This window comes from Rhincodon typus, chromosome 26 (assembly GCF_021869965.1).
Source record: "Rhincodon typus isolate 14 chromosome 26, sRhiTyp1.1, whole genome shotgun sequence".
In the NCBI taxonomy this organism is placed as follows: domain Eukaryota; kingdom Metazoa; phylum Chordata; class Chondrichthyes; order Orectolobiformes; family Rhincodontidae; genus Rhincodon; species Rhincodon typus.
This window is the reverse complement of record NC_063357.1, coordinates 12,394,117-12,416,646: the sequence shown is the minus strand read 5'-3', so window position 1 is coordinate 12,416,646 and position 22,530 is coordinate 12,394,117. Positions and strand designations below refer to the sequence as shown.

The following is a 22,530-nucleotide window of genomic DNA, read 5'->3' as shown; positions in this document are numbered from 1 at the left end:
GGATTTATAAATGAGGTGGTTGCGTGTGAGAGGGAGGGCAACACTGCATACAAAACCCTCTTTGATTTCAGTTTTTTAACGATACATTTAGCTGATCTTTTGTCTGAAATCTGTTTTCCCACCTGCTCCCCATATCCCTTGATTACTCAAGAGACTGTAAACCAGTGTCTCTTAGCCTTAAGTATATTTAATAATGGAATGTCCAGCTAAAAAATTCCAAAGATTCACAACTCTTTGGTTGAAGAAATTTCACCTCATGTATGCAGTGTTGTCCTCCCTCTCACACGCAACCACCTCATTTATAAATCCACGCTAGCCCCTTTAAAAATGTGAAGAATTCTTTAGCGTTTTCTTACAGCACAGTAAAATTAGACACATTGGATGGGATTGGAAAGTTGAAAAATTGCAAGATTGGGTTCAGTCCAATATTGCTTGGTGGGGTTGAAAATTCCTTCTCAGGAGTGAAATGAGTTTGAGGCTTGAGCCCCCGGTCTCCTGACTCAGATCAAAACACTAACATATAATTCAGCAATAAAAATAATAGTCTTACCAAGAGAGGCCAGGACAAACGGCTGAGTGCAATTAAGGACAGAAATGTACAGTGAAGGACGGTTTATTCTCAAAAAAAAGTTCATTGAATATTTTTAACACGGCATGGGTAGGCAAGGGAATCAAAGGTCATTGGGTTTAGGGCCCAGGACAAGGGGTATGGGCAGGGCTTTGTCAATAACCAGAACCTAGCTCTCTCAGGTGAGCGCTGCTATAGCTTGGGTCAGGGTCTGGGGGACTTGTTCAGGAGCAGCTCTGGGGTCTGTGATGGGGAGACGGTTTAGATGGGGAACATGAAATTCGGAACCAAACAGATCAGTCGTGAATGGTGGGGCAGGTTTGAGGGGCCGAATGGCCTACTTCAGTTCCTATTGGCATGCATGTTTATCCCCATCTCAAATACTCAAACCACTACCTCACAGATCTAACTTGACCTGAAAGTGCTCGCTGCAAAGTCAAGGGGAAATAAGCTTGAAATCCAACTCCCTCGCTGTAACAGGTTTCAATGTTCAACCCTAACCATAACTCCCACCGCCCACCTTTCTACTAAAATGAAGACTATGCGGTTTGTGTAGACATGAGAACACACCCCACATTCTCCTCCCGTGAGCAGATTCCTCCCCACACCCCCAACCAGACCTAAACGGCCTGGGTTTATAAATATTCCGTCCATATTGGCCTTTTAAAATAAAATCATGTTACAAATGCTTGCTTCTTGGTCTTTGACAGCGAGCTGCTAAAATGTGAGAGGGTGAAGGGGCGTTCCTGCCAGCACTCAGCGGGTCATTGAGACGACTTTGCAAAGTTTTGTTGTGGGTTGTCCTAAGTTCAAACTTCATTTCTCTCCGCCTCTTCCCCCCCTCCCCGCCCCACTCATGATCCTGAGTCCCAGCCAATGTGCAGCCTTGCGGGCGTTCCCTTCAGCCTCTCTCTCTCTCTAATCAGCAGCTTCACAGAAACAATGAAATCTTTGAGCTGGGAAGAGTCTTGACTTCGGTGAGGCTCCTGCAATTTTTCAAGGCACCTCTAGTGCTTACACACCAGCATTCAGGTCTGTGTGTGTGAGAGAAAGAGACACACACAGGCACAGAGAGAGCTGACGGGGTATAACACAGTAGCAATTAACAGTTGAATGCATTACTGCCAGGTTACTTTGTAAAACATTTTTTTAATATAAAAGGAATTGCAGGCCACTGGATTTTTGTGCTTTTACAGTATTAATTTTGCACGTTTCCTTTTTATTTGAAACATTTGTACATTTACACATACACATATAGACGAGAGGTCTTTTGGGGCGAGATCATCGGAAAAGCAGCGATGGTGGGCAGTCTGAACCTGCAGGAGGTAACGGGTCCTCTAGTGGAGCCCAAGCGGCTGGGCGAGCGGGTCCTGGATAGTCCCGACTCTGGGCTTCCCCCCAGCCCCAGCCCCACGCCCAGCGTTTGGTTGCCGTCCCCGGGAGGTGCAGAGAACCGGCTGGTCGAGCAGGAGGACGCCGGCTTCCCACAGAGAAGGGGACAGTCGCTACAAACGGTAGGTACATACAGTGAACACTGGAGTGTTTAGGGAGATGGGCTGATTTCAGTACAAATTTCAGCAATTTGCTCCCACATCGTGTTTAATTGATGGGCTGAATCAGCTGGGCACTGCGGGTTGAAAATTAATTTGCATCGATTTTTCAAATGTCATTAATGCCTTCATTATTAACGTTAATGCAACTCCGTGGACAAATGAGCCAGTTTCATTATGTAGATTTCACAAAATGTGAATGTTTAGGAGAAGCCTTGAAGTGGTGAACAAGGTGACTTTGTCGTAGATTTAACGTTTACAAAATAAGTAGCGATTTGAACATTTTGTGAGAGCTATTGAGATGAGGAGGTGTTGCACCTTTATAGATGCCTTTCCTCAGATTCCCCCCCCGTGTGTGGATGGGGGATAGTTGGTGTTAATTGTGACTCAGTTAATTGAAGAGTATGTTTCGAGAGAAGTGGGACACCATAGAACGAGCCTTCCCAAGTTCACTGTTTCTGTTGGTGGTTTATCTCGTGGGGGGCGGTGGGTCAGTCACCGACTACTTTTCCTGTCGTGGAGTTTGGTTTTTAAACTTCCAGCTGCATACTGAGGGAAGCTGAGGGCTTCTGGCGGTTAAAAAAAAAAAATCTCTGGGTGAGCTGGCTGTAGCCTTTTTGAAACGTGGTCGCAGCAAAGTTTTAATGTCAGAAGAGACCTGTTTCTTTTTTATTGTGTGTGTGGCCAGGGATTTATTTGCCCTGGTGGATAATGATAGGTGCTGGTGTGGATTACTGCTGGTGGGTGCGTGCGTTATTCCTCCTCGCCAACAACACACGTGTCACTTTTTTGCCAATTTATCAATGCATTGGATCTTGTCTCGAACATTAGACATCACGTCAAGTCACAGCTGAATGAGAAATCGAGGCTACTGACGTCAAATGACACGTTTTGAGCCACGCCGTGAATGCTAATAACTCAGTTGGTCACCGGTGAGTTGCACCATGTTGCTCATTGCCTCTGCATGTCTGTCAGTCGTGAACCAGTGATCTGCTTTCATCTCCTGGCCTCTCCCTTCATCGGTTGTGAAACACCCTTCTTCACCAACCTATTTGGTCTTTAAAATCGGTTGACTCACAGGCTGCCTTCCTTGCTGGGTTTTGAGACTGAGGATAGCTGAAGTTGTTGATTTGAAAGATCTCCCATCACTCTGACCCATAATGAGAGCTTACATGTCAAGGTACATTTTGCCAGAATTTTAGCAGACCATAGGGCTGGTCTCTCGGAGAAACAGACAGACAACTGGTGGTGGTTTAACCCAAGGGCCACATGCCTCAGGTGAAGGGAGAGGTTGAGGAGAGTCCTTTGTGGTGACTTCAGCGATGTAGGATTTAAACCCATGCTTTTGTCATTGCTCTAGTTAAAATAAACCAACGCCAAGGCAGCTAAGAAACTGACTCCATTCTCTCCTCCCAAGTCACCCCAAGAGCCAACATGAGATGGCCTCAAGTGCTGTCAATCTTGAGAGTGTGGGTCTATATTATGAAGCTACTTACCATTCTGCTTTCAAAAGGCCGGTCTTCCCCAGGGAATGGCTGATGTGGGAAAAGCCAAATTGGTGGCTTTTGGAGGCAAGAGACATAACGCAACGAGGGTTTTTTTGAGTCCTAATGCCTTGCTGTCCCGTTGGAGGCTATGTACCCAAAGTATTGCTTATCTTTCAGTCTGCATGTGATACTTCACCCCAGTTTGGCGAGGTTCAGTGTGCAGCACGATTAGCAAATTGCATTCTCCATTTGTCTCTTGTCCCTTTTATGTACAGCTCAGATTGAGTTGAGCTAGTTGAAAACACTCCCTCAATTTTCTTAAGACCCACTGAAAATGTTCAACCAGTCTAAACCTGTTTCTGGGTGGATCTCAATCTTCAGTGCAGTCACCCTTCGTAAGAGCCGAAGAAATGGGATGAGAGGAGTGGGCTATTCAGATCTCAAGCCTGCCCTGCTATTCAACAAGATCATAGCTAATCTACCCTACGCCACCCTCCTTTTGAGCTGTCTCCTCAAAGCCCAAACTCCTCAATTTCAAAACAAAAATCAATCTACCTGTTCTTTAAATACTACCACTGCTCTAGTCTTTACACTATCTGGGTAGAGAATTGCAAACATTCACGATCCTTTGGGGGATGAAATTCCTTCACATATCGGTTTTAAATGAGTGTCCCCTTACTTTGTAACTACATCCCTCTAGTTCGAGATTTTCCCCACTTAGTGGAAACATGTTTCCACCATCTACCCTGTCAAGCCCCCTCAGGATCCTGTGTGTTTCAAAAAGATCGTCCTTAATTTTTTAAAATGTCATCTCTGCCACTGTGGAGAGTGGAGGAATTCTCTCTGTTTGTGAAGGATGACCCTCTGCAGTAGAATAGAACACTTTGCTGTCTATCTGGTAATGTTGATGCACCTGACCTTGAAATTTGCAATGGAGTAAGTGTTCCATTTCTTGGCTGTGAAATCCTTCACCATTTTTTGTCCTTTGTGGATGAAGTGGTTTTACCCGGAGAGATCTGGTAACAGGAATCTCACTGAGATTTTCAGAAAATATCCATCTCTACCGTGGAGTATGAGCAGTATCTCCTCACTGCCCCTAAGAGGCGCCCTTGGCTGATCTGAATGCATGGGAATATTTTGTGGTTTTACACAGAATACTGAGGTTCCTCGGATGCAAGACTTTTTTTTCCTCTCTCTGCTTCCCCCAGCTCAAAATAAAAAGGTGTTTCAGACCTCTCAGTCAGCTGGTGGATGCAAGCTGTTGATGTCTTCAAAGGCTGCATTTAGCATACATGCTTTCTAATATGGGTGCCAATAGGAAACTGTCTGGACCTGAATGCATGTTATTGGGACACTGAATCGGTAAATGGTAATGTCCTGATGTGTTTAAGACTTAGAGCTCAATGATAAGCCAACAATTCTGACTCTTTCCATCCCTCCTCAACACACTGATGTTGCCATCTTCCCTCCTAAAAGGGTCAGTTATCGCTGTTATGATCCACTGTTGTCAGCAGCTTCCCAAGAATCTGGTTCAAGTGGCCCTTTTCTGTGGGCTGAGACAGTGACCATTGGCTAATTGAGTTAAGGCTGTCATAGCCAAATCCAGTCCACAGTCCAACAGAAATCACTGGACAGTAATAGTAAGCAAGGGACCTTTTTTATTTTCAGAAACCAAAACAGAAGTTGCTGGCAAAGTTCAACAGGTCTGGCAGCATCTGTGAAGAGAAATTGGAGTGAATGTTTCGGGGCCCAGTGACCCTTCCTCAGAACTGTTTGTTGTTTTGATCCCTCTTTTGCCTCTGCTAAAGGATATGGGCAAATTGTAATAGCTTGTCTACTGCCCTTGCTTACTACCAACTGGAAATTAAATCTTTCACTTTTGGTTGATGCAGTGTGTCATGGTCATAGTTATTGCAGCACAGAGGCAATTAATCTCATCCAGACAATACTGAAACTTGATGACTTTATCCTGTAGATGTTCCTTTTGTGTCATTGGAAAGCTTCTATTTTTGCAAGCAAACAGAACACGTATGCACATTGTGCCTGTTTCAATTTAACAAATAGGTGACAATTAATCTCTGACTAATTTCTCAAGGCATTGCCCTGAGATGTCAGGGTCAACCAGTCTGATTTAAATATAAACAAAGCTGGGCAGTTAACTGTCAGTCATCATCTAACTGCATTCCCCATGGCAGCAACTTTACCAGTCAGAGTCCACTTACTAACCAAACAGCAGTTTCTTCTCATACAGTACAAAACTTTGCTCCCCTATGCCTTTATATTCTTGCAAATGACTTGTGTGCAAGATTAAAACCTTTGACAAATTCCCTATTTTGACAGCAGTGCCATTAGATTGTACTGCAATGCTGGCTTCTGGTCCTATGTATGCCTGTCCCTAAACTCCTTTGTTTTAAGACACTTCCTTAAAATCTACCTCCTTGATTATACTGTACTAATATCTCCTACTTCGTCAAATTTTGTGTGTAACAGCCCTGTGAAGCACCTTGGGGCATTTTACTCTGCTGCAAGCCTGCTTTGTGCCTTTTCTGCGTCCCTCCATTTATAAAAATTAACAAGATGCACAATACTTTGCATGCTACCGATAAACCAGGAGCTGGGCCTACACAATAACTTCTGTAGTGGAGTTTTCATTGGGTATGTGTTTTGGTACCTATGTGGAAAAAGTGGTGAATCAAGAGCATGCTTCCTGAATGATGGACTCAAAATAAAAGAAACTACATCTTTCAGATTTGAATGTGCTTTTTCAGACTGAAGCCCAAGTTGGGGTCTGCAATATTTTATTGGGTTAACTTCCAGAGCAAAACAAATGGAAGAATTACTTGGATGTCCAATGGCAAACAAAACAAATACTGAGACGCCCATCAGTATTGGATTGTTTATTTGGGTCTGAACATTGACTGTGGCAGCAATCAAAATGTGAAATAACAGCCAGTGAATTGTTATGGAAGTGTAACTTCTATGACTAGGAGGGAGTTTTGATCTCCACTTTAGTTATACCGTTTTCAGAATCTACAAATGTCCCCTTTGTCTAGTTGTTGGGAAATAGGAATTTGAATATTTACTGATGTTTGATTGCCTGGATTTGATCTGAGCTGGCTTCAGATCTTTTGGCGATGTGACCTGGATTTTGGTGTTTGTTCATTGTGTCCACAAAGCACTGGAAGGGGACTGGCTGACTGTCTGGCACCTGATGACACTCGTGATCGTGATCCAAGTGTTGGGTATCACTTGGATGCCACAAGTCAGCAACAGGACATTGGGTTGCAGCCCAGTCTATTTTTAATTTAATTTGTTCTTTTTCCTTTTTAGGGCAGAACCCACCTCCCACCACCGCTACCGCTACCGCTACCGCCACCGCCACCCTGCCTTTTAATAAAGTCCTGGCAATCCTTGTTCCTTGTTGACATTTCTTTCTTGTGTAATCTTAAAAAGGTTGTATATTGACATATTGGGGCAGAATGGATAAGATGAAAGGTATTGTTCATTCTATAGCACTGAATCTGTAATAAAGGGGAAGAGAAATTTTGCCACTGCCTTTATGAAGACCCATTTATCTAATTTTAACACAGTTTAAACAGAATTGATTATTAGTATGTTATTTGGAATTTTGTCAAGAACCTGTGGTGCTGCTGTAGTACGAGCCACGTCCTATACAGTCAGGTTTTGTTTCAACACACTTCACTTTGTTTCTACTGAATCTCTCAGACCCATCTTCATTCAGCATTCTGTGTGCTATTTTGAATTTTGTTGAACTGGATCCATTAATTCATACTGTCAAACAAAGTCATGATTGTTCATCTCTGAGGAACAGTCTTTCTGCCTGCTGAAACTGTTCTATGTATCTTTATTTTTAATCCTCCCACGCAGTCTTGAAAATGTTGCTTTTAAACTTGCCGAACACGTTTGCCTTTAAAAATTGTTGTCAAACACTTCTTACAAAGCTTCAGGAACACTCCCTGTATAATGGAATGTGAACTCCCAGGTATTTAAAGAGGGTGGGGATGTTTTGCCATTTCTTTGCAAGAAAAATTCCAACCTTTTCCAAAAGTGAAATTATTCTGCCAGTCCCAATCTGTTCAAGGCAGTGGAATTTAACTTTTGATTGCTTGGCTCTGCCAATGTTCAAGTTTTTAAAAGAATAATTGTGAATCTCACTGGAGTGTTAAAGGTTGAGTTTATCTGTTACATAAAAATCAAAGGGATGATTTAGAAAAAAAATCTTGTGTGAATAAAGCACCTGCCACGATCTCAGAACTGTAGGTTTTATCAGTCCATCATTGAAAATTGCCATTCAGCCCATTTGGTTAATACTGTCTCTCTGCCTGGAATCTTAATATTCCACCTAGGAGACTTAACCATAAGGTGACACCTCTGACAGACAAGCACTCCCTCAGTACTCCATTGGAATGTCCTCTTGATTTTTGTAATCAAGTCTCTAGACTGGGAACTTGAGCCCACAAGTTTCTGACTCAGAGGGAAGCGTGTTATCAATGAGGCCACAGTTCACTCCCAGAGAGAGAAAAGAGTATTAAATGTTGGTTAAGTCTTGCCAGTTTCAGTAACTGATACACCATGACAGGAACGCTGACACAAAAAGTAGAAGTTTGGACCTACACCAGATTTAGTTAAGAGTTGTCTAAACAAACGAAAAGGAAGTTGCTTGTACGGTATTTAATGATTCTAAGAGGTAACCTTGCTATTTCAACTGACCATTTTGCTGTCGTTGAACTGATCGTGAAATATGTCGCCTTCCTGCAAATAACCTTACTGAGGTGGGTCATTGGTATCATTCCAGTCTGTGCTAGTCTGTTGGGAACAATCCAGGAACTTGGAATACAGGGAATCTTTGTATATAATTTTTAATATTTCATTTTAATAGAGCTCACTTGCCCAGCAAATTAGACCTATTAACTTGGTGAGTAATGCCTAGTATTTCTTGATGCCTCACCACCCCATTCCTTTATAAATGAAGAGCACAGTGGAAGGCTACTTTGACTTTACTTTGACTTTCCAATTCCTTTTCTGGGTCAGTTTAGAAGTAAGCTTGGTTGAGTCAAAACTTGAAAATTCAAACTTGACTCGAGACTCCAGCCCATCAAGATGATGTAGGGCTGAGATGTTGTTCTCTGGATTGGGTATTAAACAGAGGTCATTCAAATCCATCCAAGACACAGGTTCCACAGCACTCTTTGGAGAAGAGCAAGGATTTCACTTGATTTCCTGGCCAACATTTGTCCCTCGACCAAAACTGGTTGATCACCATTCTGCTGGTTTTGGGAGATTGCCATGTGTAACTTCCCTCTGTGTTTCACAAATAATGAAATACTTTTGAGGAGAAGTCACTAATTTTTGGTTGTTCTGTGATCCAAGGTACAGAGATGCCACCCCAGTTGCTTGGCAGATGATAGTGGCTCCTACTTTTATTTAATTTTGCATTGTCCTTTGAAAGTTAAAACACCATCAGTCAGTAGGAGGTGCCAAATATCAGTTCGTCCTGCCTCAATAAAGGACCGTGTTTTAGCACCTTCAGCCATTATACAGTTATAGTTGTAAAACACTCCTCCAATAATTTTGGCCAAAACTTTCAAAACTGAGGAAAGGTCACTAGACCCGAAGTGTTAACTCTGCTTTAACTCTGTAGGTGCTGCCAGACATTGAGTTTTTCCAGAAATTTCTGTTTATATTTCTGATTTCCAGCACCCACAGTTCTTTAGTTTTTCTTTATATTTCAAACTTTCAAAACTTACCAAACTTGATTTGGTGTGCGGTCTGGCAGCTGCTGAACCTCAAGCTCTTGAGTGCTCCAATAGGAGTCAAAACCTTACTTAGTAGCTAAGTGTTTTCTAATTTTAAATGCCTGTATTTTTTTCATTACTCTCTTACTGACTGAGAAGGTGGAATGGTCCACTAGATAGTGGGCTATGGAAGCCACGCATCAAGGTTAAAACAGTCTCTAGTTTATTTCCCCTGCCTTTGACAGATGGGAAGTCTAATTTTCCCTCTGCAGTGAGATATGATGGTAATTCAGAACGAGTTACAGGTTTGAATGTTTGCTGATGGTGCTCTGACATTGAGTTGGGGCTGGAAAGGACCTGAACATCTCAGAAGTTTTAAGACTGATCTCAATGCCCGTACTTGCCCTCCTTTTCTCTTGGCATTTCTTTTTTTAAACAAAAAAAAAATCTGAATGTGAATGGCCCAAACTTTTTGACCTCAATAGGGAGGGACCATAGCCGGATCCAAATCATATTGGTGGTGATGGTGTTGCAATAATGGTTAAAAGGAATTCCATTTGAATTATTTACCTAAAGCTAGGTGACAGTCCTCCAAATATCTATGCAATGTTTAGACAAAATGGAGCAGATACAGGTACTGTTTTATGCACTGTCTGTGTGAGTAGATAGTTACAGTTGCTGTTAGATGTTACTTTTGTGGTTGGAGGGAGTTGCTACCGTGAATTGAACGTTAAGACTTGTTCGCAGCTTTGGCACTGACTTTAAAACTAGGTAGTGGCTTCTTGATTGCAGACACTCTGCTTGACTTTGGAAAGTGTATAAATGTTGTACTGATTTTGCATTTTCATAACTTCCACCTTGGCCTCTCTTGAGCTGAGGATTTACCAACCAAAGAAAGATTGAAGACCCTGCAATTTAGAAGTGGGAGGGATGGGAGAAGTTCCATAGGAAATTAAGTGTGGATTCTAAGCTAGGAGATGGTAGCCCCTGCATTTGTGAGGCCAAGAATAAATTTGGGTTGCCTTGTGATTCCATGTTTGCAGTTCTAACTAGGAATGGGTTTTTGTGTAAACGTTGACCCGACTGCTAGTGAGTGTTATCTGTTTGTGTCTTTCTAATTCTGATGTATGATATTTTAAGATTGTACCTTACATGGCAAATTTTGTTTTGGAGGCTTTTATGAATGTTAATTATTCATGGAACATATTCAAATTGTGCTTCTATTTCCTGATAAATTTGCATTGACGGAGATGGGATTCATTTGTGTGGTTGCTTTATCAAAATAGCACTCTGGGATTGGTGGCATAACAAATACTACTGTTTTGATTTTGTTACAGCTACTGAGAATTTACATTTTGCTTTGTAGGTTGGCACATTTTTTTTAAAAAATGGCTACGTGCCAAGTTTATTTTACGAATGGTTATGGATGTGTGTTGGTTCTTTCGTGAAGTTAGCTGATCTGGAACTAATTTCTTCTAGCTTTTAATTCATATGTCTTAAAGACCTCCTCAGTTTATGTGTGATCTTAATGCTGCTCCTGCAGTGAGAATTATAATCAACGTTGGGTTTAAGTGGACTCCCTTCTTGAAGGGAGTCAGACTGCATTGGAGCTGGAGGAACTCTGAGGGAAGGGGTGCTAAGTGTTACCAAGGAGCCCGATGACAAAATCTGATTCTGTCTTGCCAAGCATCCATAGGCTGACAATTTTACAGAGGTGACTGGAAAGCACTCAGCAATTAGAATACCTGGCTGACTCTTGTTGTTTATCATATGCAAAAGATGATGGGGCTACTTGAAGCCATAGCTGAGTCACCCAAGGTTCAAACTGGGGGTTGGGCTTATTATATGGCCTGATCACTTTGGATTCATTTTATCTTCATTCTTAATAAAACACGTACAGATTGTTTGGCTTAAACTAAAGTGAGTCGACCTTTAGGACTAAATCTCAAGTTTTGAATGCTAAATCATCTTTTGGAAAATGTCAATGATCAGTCTTCTTGAAATATTTCTCATGCTACACATCCTGCTACAGTTTTTGTGCAGCCATTTAAACAATCACTTCATAAAGAAAAGTGCACTAATTTGGGGACTAAGAGGGCCAAAGGTCTTGCAACTCTGTAACATGTTGAATGGAGAGTCCAAAGAGAAGTCGGTGCTGACTTTGACCAGTTGAGATGTGTGGATGTTAAAACTGGCCATTGCAACTTTTGAGTTAGAGAAGTGAAGAACACAATGGATTCTTTCTTACAGTCAGGTATTCATGCAGAACATGTCCATGTGGCTCTTTCAGTGATGCTAAGAGCTAGCACTTTTTAACATAGGCTTGTGTACAAAGTGATTAAGTGAGATAATGAAGTGATTGGCAGCTTTAGGATATTTTATTTGCTTTAGTCCCACCCCTCCAACCCAGACAGCAAAATGTCAGACAATGTGTTATGTATCATGTATTTTTTGGTTAAAGGAATAGTTTGCATGGGACAGTGTAAGCCAGTACAGTACTGTACAGTTTTGTTCTTTTTTCTGCTCCCCACAGCTATTGTTGCCAATGTTTGCTAACCCCCTGTGGGATCCTGCCTTATTCCAATGTACAGTTTTCATGAGTAGTAGCACTTATTCAATGTCCTCACATCCTGAGGGTGAATTTTCAGTGTCTCTGCTGAAACTGAATCCTCAACCAACGACTCCATGCGTGGCTTTCTAGCAAGTGGGAGGTGTGAAATCATTAAACAGCAATCAGTAGAAATCTTCACTGTTCCTTGCCCCTCCCTGAAATCAGAGACACTTGGGTTCATCCATTACTCTTGTCACTGCTCCAGGTAAATGTCACCTAGCTCTTTGAGGGCAGGGAATTCAATCTGTGTTCTGGCTTGTGGTCCTTAATCTGCTCTGTAAACTCAGGTTTGACTTTTTCCTTTGTTAAATCCTCCTTCCTTCAGTCCAGCTTGATTTTTTGGTTTCACTTTTTTTTAAAAGGTTTGGTGAAACCAAGCTCAAATACTTCTCTCCACTTCATCTTCAGGTCTGGTTAATTGATGGACGAAGTCACCATTCCTTAATGAAATGATTGGTAAACTTAATTTCTTTTAATTACTTTTTATTTTTCTTCATTTGAGCAATATAGTTTTAAGTGGATGATTTGAAATGGCAAACCTGTAAAAGTATTGCCATAAATCCTTTGGGGTCGTCCCACTGCATTGTAGGAGGCCACATACACATGCAACAGGACTTCAAATGCTTGAGAATCTCAACCAGACTTTGCTTCTGATGAGTGATTTGTTGATACAATGAAACTATGATAACCAGATTTGAGTGCACTTTTTGTTTTGTCATTTTATAAAAGGATGTGAAGCAGCTGACACCTTTTTAGCAGAAAGCCAAGGGAGGTGGTTGAAGAGCCTGGCCACATGTATATCTGTTAATTTGTCACATTGAGGTGAATATTTATCTTTAAATGTTGGAAATGCTTAGAAATGTTTAGAGTAAAACCTGGATAATCTAGGCAAAGCATTTCAAAGTGATGGGAGAGAGGATGTATAGCTGAGAGGAGAGGAAATTAACTCTTACAGAAAAATTAAGCCCATGTATTTTGGGTCACTGAATTTATCCTCCTTAGTTTTGTAAATGATATGCAGTTAAAATTAATGGAAAACCGATTTTCAAATCATGGTGAAGAGAATGTTATTCTCTGCTTGGGTAACTGTTCAGAGTTGCCCAAAAAAAGAACTGTAAACAGGAGTGCCTTGGCAACAAGCTTTCTGTAACTTACTTTTTTTTTAAACAAATCATATTGTTCCTCCTGGTGTATTTTTGTACTTTTTTTGATAAAACGTTTTTAAAAAACATACCATTGTTGTGTTCTTTGGTGTTTTGTCTTCCAACCACCACCCAAAAAAGTGTTGCTTAGGAAGTTTTGTGTTTATCATGGTGTAACTTTGCTGCCAGGCCTGCAATATAATGGAGAGCTGTATTGCCACCGTGGAGTGGGAGGTGCAGTGATAGAGAAAGGTTGAAATATGCATTCTTGAGAATCTGAATGTTTCCGTAGTTTCTCAGTCAGGCATATTGAATGCCATCTTGATAGCTTTCACTTTGATCTCCAAAGGAGATACAGCTACAACATTCAGCTACCATTTTATGGAATCTAATTTGGCTTAAACTGTTTGACTTTTCAATTTCATTTTTAAAAGTGGGATTTGCTTGGGCGTGCATTGACCAAGGCTAGGCTAAAAGTCCTCCCTCAGCCAATACTACCGAAACCAGATTAGCTAGCCATTTACCTCTGTTTCTGGGTGCTGATGGTAATGACTGCCTACATAAGAATTTCAAAAAGTGACATTATTTTGAGTAGTCTCGGGTGTTTGGTATTGGTAAGGCACTATATGTGAGGGCACGTTTTATAATGTGTGAGGTCACATGAGTTTCCTCATGCTTCTGTATTTTTCCAATCTCCTGAGCCACTCCCCTTTCCAAAGAATGTTGTTCTTGAAGGGAGTGAACAGTTTATTGGGATATCTATAGAACAAATATAATCCATGAGACAAAGATGATACAGTGCATAGGCACCTACTGTACTGTGCCATGAAATCGTACAGTATGGGAGCAGCATGTTGATTCTCATTAAGACTGGAAGAGATTTTGCAGAGACAGAGTCTAGCTCCTTTTCTTCCCTAGGAAAGAGAGGCAGGGTGGAAAACTAGAACTAGACCTTCTTTAAAAGTCTCATCACAAATTCTTTGGACAGAAAGTAAACAAATAACTGGAACAGAAGCTCTGGGCAAGCAGTTCTGGGACAATGTTGCAGTTGGCCATTGTGTTTCAACATGCAGTTGCCGTAGGCAATTAATAGTGTGGGTTGCTTGTAAAGAATTCTGATAGGAAGAGGGGAAGGTTTTAAATACAAGCAAGTTTTTTTTTTTTTAAAAACAACCATTTTGGAATTCAGTGCTACAGTAATCTTGGGAAAGTTCAAATGCTGGGTGCCTCGGATGGCCTTCAGCTGATGGATCACTAATTGGAAATTTGGGTGCAAGGTTGTGGTTGAGTTGTTGCCTAATTTCCTGACATTTTTGACCATTTCATGTAGGAAAGCCAACCGTAACCTGTCTGTGCCATCTTCCTACCCCCATTCATAGCATTAAATGGGTGCAAGGATTTGAACTGCGTTTCGCTAATTTGAATAATTTCTCCATCAACTCCCACTCGGTCTTTCTACCATCAAGATTTGCTGAGGTTGTTCTCTAGATTTACCTTTTCTGTTCTCTTTAGTGTGTTCTCTGAACAGATTTCCACAGTGTCACTTCCTTTTCATAAATGCAGAACCTAAATATCTGCAATCTTCCCTTTTGTGTAGGGAGACAAAAAAATGCCAATTTGTACATTTTTTACATATTCTGCACAATGAACTATGAAAGCCCATTTGGAGCTGATACATTTGAGATTATTTTCTCATCACCCTGACAAAGTGAACATGTACCAGAAACTGCATGCAGTGCTGGCACAGATCTTCAGTTCCAGTTACCTGTTTTCTCTCTTTTTATTCAAAAAAACCTGTATAAACAAGTCTTGAATTCTAGCTCTTTCTCTTTTTTTTTCCCCTCTCTCCCTTACTGGGATGGGTATTTATAAATTTAAGTGGACACCCTTTTGCCTATATAGCTGCATTTCTAGTTGACACCTGAAGAACATATCATAGGCTATTGGAAGGCATCACTAAGCCACATTCTGTTATGGACAGCATGTGTGTATTCTGGTAACTCTAACATTTTCTGCACTTCACAGAATATTAACAAGTGTGGAAACTCTTTTGCTGAGTTTCCTATTGGGCCAAAGAATGGTGAGATGTAACCCTATTTCTTGTTTGAAGAGGGGTAGAAAGCACCACTTATTTCATTATTAACTTTAGAAACAGTCAGCAAAGTGGTTTACATGGGTCCCTGTGGAGGTGACTTGACAGCTCTGCACATAGTTGAATACTGGAGCTTAGTAATTAAGTGGAAATTCAAGGATAGCTTTTTTTGTCTTGAGAAACTGCTTTCGAATTAAGATAATAGTTTATTGTCAGTAACTGAATACAGAGAGGATGGATGGAAAATTACATGGACTGGCAATTATCTTCCCAGCCAGACAGTCCCTAAAAGGCAACCTGCCTTGTGCAATAGATTTACTTTTGAGTGTGGATTAATGTTTTTACAGCCTGTGAAAATTTAGAATGGTTAAAAAGAGTTTTTGGCACTAATTGCTTGATCTCTTTATAAGACAAGGGAAGTGGCAGACATGGGAAATTAAATGAGAAAATGCTGGCATTTCAGACCTGCTTTGACAAATCTGTACAATCTGCCTATTGTGGACTTGACGCACTTATTTAATTACCTACTTCAGTGACAGCCAAACTCTTGGAAATGTGGGCTGTACACTTGGGACAAAAACAGAGGTGGAGGTGTGATTGCTCAATAGAAATGGGAAATGGAAACCTCCATACAAGAACATTGTGGGATGCCCATGAAAGAGCAAGAAAGCAGGGCCATTCATACTCAGGAAAAAAAAACCTGTGTTCCCTCTTCAAATACCTCACCAAGCAGTTTATCTCTTTCCCAGACTTTCCTCACTCAATGTACCCTGATGCTTCAAAACCTCAGTCTCCAACCAATAAATGTTTTGGGCTGGAGAAAGCTGTAAATGTCTCCTCCCTGGCTTGTGAATTTAGACCATAGTCTGACATGGCGCACTTGGTAGCACTCCCACTCCCCCTCTGAATCAGAACATTGTGGGTTCAAGCCCCATTCTAGTTAACTTGAGCACAAAAATCAATGTTGATAGTCCAGTGCAGCACTGCAGGGATGTTGCACTGTTGTGGGTGCTTTCTTTTGGATAAAATGTTAAAGTCAAGACCCTGTCTGACCTCTGGTGGTAAAGGATCCCATGACTCCATTTCAAAGATGAGCAGGTGAGTTCTTGGAAGTGTTTCGTCTAAAGTTCATCTCCCAATCAACATTGCAAAAAAAGAGATTATCCAGTCATTATCACATTACTGTTTGTTGCGTCCAAATTGACGGTCATGTTTCCTACATTACAGTAGTGGCCACACTTGCTTAATTGGCTTTAGTGCTTCAGAACAGATCCCAGCTGGGAACACGTGTGGCCCTGCACACGCTGTAGGCTTGTAGTAAGTGCAATCTCAGCAACAATAAATCACAGGAAACCATTGTCAAGATGAGTTGAGTCGGTACTAAAAAAAATCTGCTCATTCATCAGAATAAACACTTGTAAATTCCAGAATCCCAAATATAAACAGGATTTTCAAAGGGTGACGAGTCCTAGGTCATCCTTGGTGAGATTCCAGTGTTGGTGCTAGTACAGTTTATCTGGTACTTGGGTCCTGTTACCCTCTTGAGCACACAAGATGTTAACTCCCATTTAAATTAACTCTAGTTGATGCAAATTTTGTTTCATAGCCAGTAATTTGAAGTTAAATGAAAAGAGCTCATTAATGTAATTTACTCTCGGATGGGTGGTAGGGGAAGACACTCTAGATCTACAAAACTGATCTGCTTCCCAAGATAATTGATTAAAACTTCACTGTCAGTCTACATTTAAATCTATTAGTGAAACCTGGCCAACTGCTTATCACTTGTCTGATAAAGGCTATCCACCTGAAATGGTAACTTTTCTTGTTTTTCTGTCTACTGCTACTGTCTCACCTGTTGAGTGTTTAGATATCAGTTTTGCAACATTTGATTTTTCATTCACTAACCTGTCCCTGGTGGCATGTATGTGGTCACATTTGATTGCCTCTGGCTAATGTCATCTCTTTTTTTTTTGTCCTGGAGCTTGTAACTGATCCATGGGATTCTGTTCCATGTGAGCATTGGAGCAGGAGAGTGGAATCTTCTTTTTACAGCATTTAAAATACAGTTGACTGCTGGTTCAGCTGAAAGGCAATGGGATTGAGTGGCATTGACTACACATTACATCTCTTTTTTTGCTATCAACTACTAATGTGTCAGTTCAGAAGGTTGTCATTGTGGTTGGCCACACTGTTCCTTTTCCTTGATGGAGGCATAACTCAAATTCCAAGGCACTTCTCTTCTTGGAACTCAAACGACTAGTTATGTTTTGATGTCATCTGGTTGTAAACACAGATGTTTGCCTCTTAAAGGAGGTGCTTGATTTGGGGGGATAAATTGGCAGCTGTATCACTGACTTGCCACACCACTTGTACTCCAGATCACGTTTAAGGTTCAGCAAATTTGAGATTTTTATCCCCCCTCCTTGATTGGAATTTGCTGTTTTTCAGATACTGATGAGTTTCACTCTAGTCAGTTAAAGACTGCCTCTGCCTCTGGAGTTAAGATTCACAGGGCTGCATTGTCCACGTTGAACTCTCAATGCTTACATCTTTGTCTGTTTTTATTTTCTGTTTCAGGACACTCCAGTTACTTCCTCTTTCCTAATCACAGGGTTTGGGCCAAGGCTGCATCCACTGTCATTTGGAGAAGGTGTTGAAGTGGACCCTTTGCCACCAAAGGCGATTAGGTAAATAATATGGCACCCTGTGCTGGAATTGCAGGATGTTTTGGGCTTTTTTTTTTCTTTTCCAATGGTGAAATGGGAAAAGATTTATAATTGAGCAAGACAAATTTTGCTTACTGTTGGTTTTATATATATCCATGTGCAGGTACTATCGATCGTACTGATAAACAGGGCTGGCAACATAACTCGAGTAAATTCTACACGTTCCATTTCCGCACTATACCTGGCATTAAAAACTGAGCATTTTCTAGATATTTTCATTAAATCAGTGTGAATAGCTGCATGCTCTCAAAACCAGATCATTTTTTTCTTTTTTATTTAACCTATTTTTCTAATCACCCTGTTCAGAGATGTTATTGCACAACTTTGGAGCAGGTGGGACTTGAACCTGGGTTTCTCCATCCAGGTGTAGGGACACTATCACAACGCCATAAGAAGGCCCCAACCTCCTGGCAGTGATGGGCTGCCTTGCAACCAAAACTTTGTTGCTTGCTATCTTGTAATAAAATGTGGCAAGCTTTTCCTGTTACATTGCTAAATGTAAAACCTTCTCCGGGTGTTTTGGTTATCTCCATTTTAAAAGGAATAAACGTGCTCCTGCTATGTGATTTCCCCCCTTTTTCCTTTAGCTGGTCAATCAGCCAGCAGCTTGACTTTTGACCCCCCTCACGCCTTTATAAGTTGGTTATGTAGGGCTGACAAATTGGTTGCTGCATCTCCTCGAGTGTGAATGTCTTGAGACTAACTGCTCCTTAAGTCATGAACGGGGTATTCCAATACCTGAAGTGCTTATTTGCTGGATATTTTTAATGATTCCCATTGTCCTGCGATGGATAGATGCATCCTTTGAATTCTAGTCTGCTTTTAAGCACCAGGACTTGGAACAAATGTTAACTAAAAGTCAAATTTTAATGCAAATCATACTAAGATATTTCTGTACAAGACATTTTGTTAAATTTGGAATGACTGTAAGCTAGCCTTGCAAGTTCTATCCAAGCTGTCAAAAATGCATTTTCTGACAATTTTAGATAGACTTGCCATCCTGGGGTCACTGAATTAAAACAATTCCCCACTGATGGTGCCTTGGACAGCTTTGTTACAAATGGAAAGAAGCATGTTTGATTCCACAGTAGTTGAGTTTCCAGGTAGTAACATCCTAGCTACTTCTTCCTCTAGGCTACCATCCAGTGTAAGACTCTTGTGTTTTGGCATGCTGTAGGAAAATTTATGCTTTGAATAAAATGCTCCTTGTCTGTATGTTCCCAGGTACACCTCCTCTGTGAAGTATGATTCAGACCGACACTATGTCAATAATATACTCCTGCAGCACACACTGGGTGTTGACTCCTGCAGCCAGACAGTCATCTGCGTTCCCAATTGCACATGGCGGAACTACAAGACGGAGCTGAGATTTGAGCCGCGACACAAACCGTGGAGGTTCCGCAGCACTATCATTGTGTACCCAAAGTATGCAAAGACAGTCTATACTACCACCGTGGATTACAACTGCAGAAAAGCAGCACGGAAATTCTTGTCTAGTGTGGAACTTGAAGCTACAGATTACAATGGCAGTGAAACGGTGTTCCAGGATAGCCAGTGACTTAACTACAGCCTGCTTTTTTCTTTTGAAAGAGGATTTAAAAAAAAAATCCAATCTTTAGACGGTTTGAGAGCTTCTTAACCATGGTGGCCTCTGAATCTGTTCAATACTGCATTTCTTTTGCTCCTTGCAACATAGTCTACATTGTGTTTCTTTTTTAATCGCACAATAAAGTTTAGGAATTTCCTCTTCGAGAGTTTATTGCCATTACTATGTATAAGACAGGAATAGATTAAGGAAGCAAAACACAAGGAACCAGTTATGATATTAATTATTCTAACATGCATGGGCTGGAGATGGGTGTTGAGGTGCAATGTCTCAGCTGTTGCCCACTTACTGGGAGCATGTTTCAGTCTCTGGCAGAATAGACGCATGGTTCCTGAGGCTGTTGGGAAGGAGTCAAGCTTGACTGCACCTGGCCATGACCAGCCTATGCAGAGACTGCAGATGCTGAAGGCTTTGCTTTCAATTTGGGTATGACACTGGGTTGCAGGCAAAAGACTCGATGTGACTCTGAGGAAATCCCACTGCATGCGTCAATTTGTTCTAATCGTTAAATAGAAATATTTCCTGTGCATTTGAAACATGTAAATAATGGTGAAAATACTGTATTTGAAACATGGATTAATTCATTTGAAGTACAATTAGCAGTGTAAGATTTGGAATAGGTATGCCTGAGGTTTATTGGAATGAATTTCCCCTCCAATATGATAAATTGAATAATTGCGATTGGGTTCCAATGTGGAACCTTTTAAATCTTTTCCTAGTTTGCACCATTGAGTAAGAGCTTGTACATGTGATCTACACACAGATAACCACATTTTTGTGAAAATATTACTGTGGGCCTCAGCTCTGAATGAAGAACAATTCCTCTATGGCCCAACTGAAATTAAATGTAATGGGACTTTGTTTTGAAACATACTAATTGCCTGGTAAATGGTAACATAATTGCTTATCTTGAAAACAGTTTCATTTATCTTTACTATGGTGGGGTGGTGTGGTAAGGGGTTGCTATTATCTATTGTTTCTTAGGAAACATTACCAGATGGTTAGGGAGCCACTTCAGTTGCTTTCATCAAAACCAGTTCTTAATAGGTGTGAAACTACATGGCTCTTGTATGACTAAAGGAGATATTCTCCTGATTATAGACAAACCAGATGGATGCAGATGAGGAGAGCTCACTCTCTCTCTCAGACATCTGCTTGCCCCTTGAATGAGTCTTGCTTACACTGGACCATTACCTACCTGCACCATTCATTGATTGAGCACTGTCTTGTGAGCAATTTTCTGACCTGCTAGAATTTACCTTTCACTGACATCAAGCATGTTTTCCTACTGTTGTGGTTTATTCTCATTGAGTAAAAAGGAATCAAATGATGTTAAAGCAGCTGATTTACTTTGCAAAACTGAACATGATGAAATCTTTGAAAAGAAGAGAAATATTTTGGGCGGTTGATCATCAGTTGCTGATCATTGAAGCTGTCCAATCCAATTAGATCTGATTTTGTTTTAAAAAAAAAATGGAATCAACAAATCAGTGCTGGTGAAATGAGTGACAGATTATAAAAGGTTGCATGGATACAAAGGACTGTTCCTTTAAGACACATTGGATATTAGCATTGGGGGAACATCATGTTTCTTTCAATTAAAGTTGGAGGATAGGGTATTTGGTATACTTCACAGCCAGTTTTTGTTTAGGGAGGTGGGGGAAGAAGGGAAAACTGGGGAGGGTTCAGCCACTTTAAAACTGCTCAAGCACTTGTAATATTTAGAAGGGTACTAATGAGAATGCTTCCTATTTTTTTTTTTTTTTGGAGGGGTTAAAAAGACCAAAGAAGGAAGATTTCTCTAACGCACTTGTTTAGAATGTGGTTCAACAAATGTTTGCACAAATACCCCAGGTTAGTCCAAGCAGTTTTAAGAAACAATCTGTAGAGGTCTTGCTTTTTTATATATAGCTGGCTCAATAAATGTGGAATATTTTAATATATCTGCATTTGTGTGATTTATTAAGGTTACAATGTTAAGATTGCCAAACACCACTGACCTTTGTGTTTTAAAAGGTAACTTTTTCAAGCCTCTGAATGGAGTTGAACTTGACACTGCTTTTGAGCTGGCACTGAAAAGGTCAATTAACCCAGTTGAACAGTTACAAAGATGAACAGTGTAATGAACTGTAATCGTTTCAAGTTTGCACACGCACTTGACAAATGTGTTGCATTCTGAATACCTTACACCTGACTCAGCTTTGCGGCAGTGATTTAAGTGGGTGGGGGAAGACCTGATTCTGGCATCTTCGCGAAATGTGACACTTGTCCTGAAATAGTTCAGATAATCTGTGAAACAGATCGGCTCTGCTGATGCATGTTGGTAAATGAAATGGACTAGCCATGTTAACCCAGATTTAAGAGGGCGCGGTCATTTAACACTGAATTCAGTAGTCTGCTCCACATGCCGAGTTCTGAATAGATATTGTTTTTATTAAAAACTTCAGATAAACCCGGCATTAGAACTGGAAATGTTTGATTTTAATTGGACTTCGGACCAGTAGAAATATGTACAACTTCCAAACCAGCATGACGTAGAGCTTTGGACTCAAATTTACACTGAAATTTTGGAAGTAACGTTTCCCAATCCTACTGCATCCACTTTAATTTTTAAAAGTCATTATTAGAATGAAATCCCAAATGTGCAGGTTATAATGTGTTGAGCAACAGAAATACCATTTTACAATCTATATCCAATGACTGTGCCACTTTTCCAAACTTTTATAGCTGGAATAGTTGCAAAGTGAGAACCCACCAAAATGTTTCAATTCCATTTTTGTTTTGGCCAACACTCCTTAATGCACATCATGGCTTAATTTCCTTTGCCCAACTCAGCCTTCTTGATTTGTCTCAGTAAATATTTCAGTTTACAGTAGTTTTATATTTGGCAGTTTTATGCCATTGGCTATCTGGAATTGACTTCCCTTTTCATCAGTCTTTAGATTGTGGCTCTGAACCCATGTTCAGGATGTGATTTTGCAACTTTGCAAAA

General features: G+C 40.7%; 1 protein-coding gene across 2 annotated transcripts; it reads left to right on the top strand.

Annotated features, from left to right (window-relative positions):
• The first annotated feature begins 1,427 nt into the window (after positions 1-1,427).
• On the top strand, positions 1,428-19,681 carry rflnb (refilin B). Of its 2 annotated transcripts, none has more exons than XM_020530474.2 (4): positions 1,428-1,545; positions 1,827-2,082; positions 17,784-17,893; positions 19,157-19,681. In XM_020530474.2, the coding sequence occupies exons 2-4, from the start codon at positions 1,867-1,869 to the stop codon at positions 19,488-19,490; spliced, it is 660 nt and encodes a 219-aa protein (XP_020386063.2). In that variant the 5' UTR covers positions 1,428-1,545; positions 1,827-1,866; the 3' UTR covers positions 19,491-19,681. The 2 variants fall into 2 exon arrangements, with proteins under 2 accessions (XP_020386063.2, XP_048468707.1); XM_048612750.1 differs by having other exon boundaries at positions 1,460-1,696.
• The last annotated feature ends 2,849 nt before the right edge of the window (positions 19,682-22,530 follow it).

Coding starts and splice junctions, on each gene's coding strand:
- rflnb (XM_020530474.2), top strand. CDS start 1,867: ATGGTGGGCAGTCTGAACCTGCAGGAGGTAACGGGTCCTCTAGTGGAG. Junction 2,083..17,783: donor GGGGACAGTCGCTACAAACG/GTAGGTACATAC, acceptor TTTCTGTTTCAG/GACACTCCAGTTACTTCCTC. Junction 17,894..19,156: donor TTGCCACCAAAGGCGATTAG/GTAAATAATATG, acceptor GTATGTTCCCAG/GTACACCTCCTCTGTGAAGT.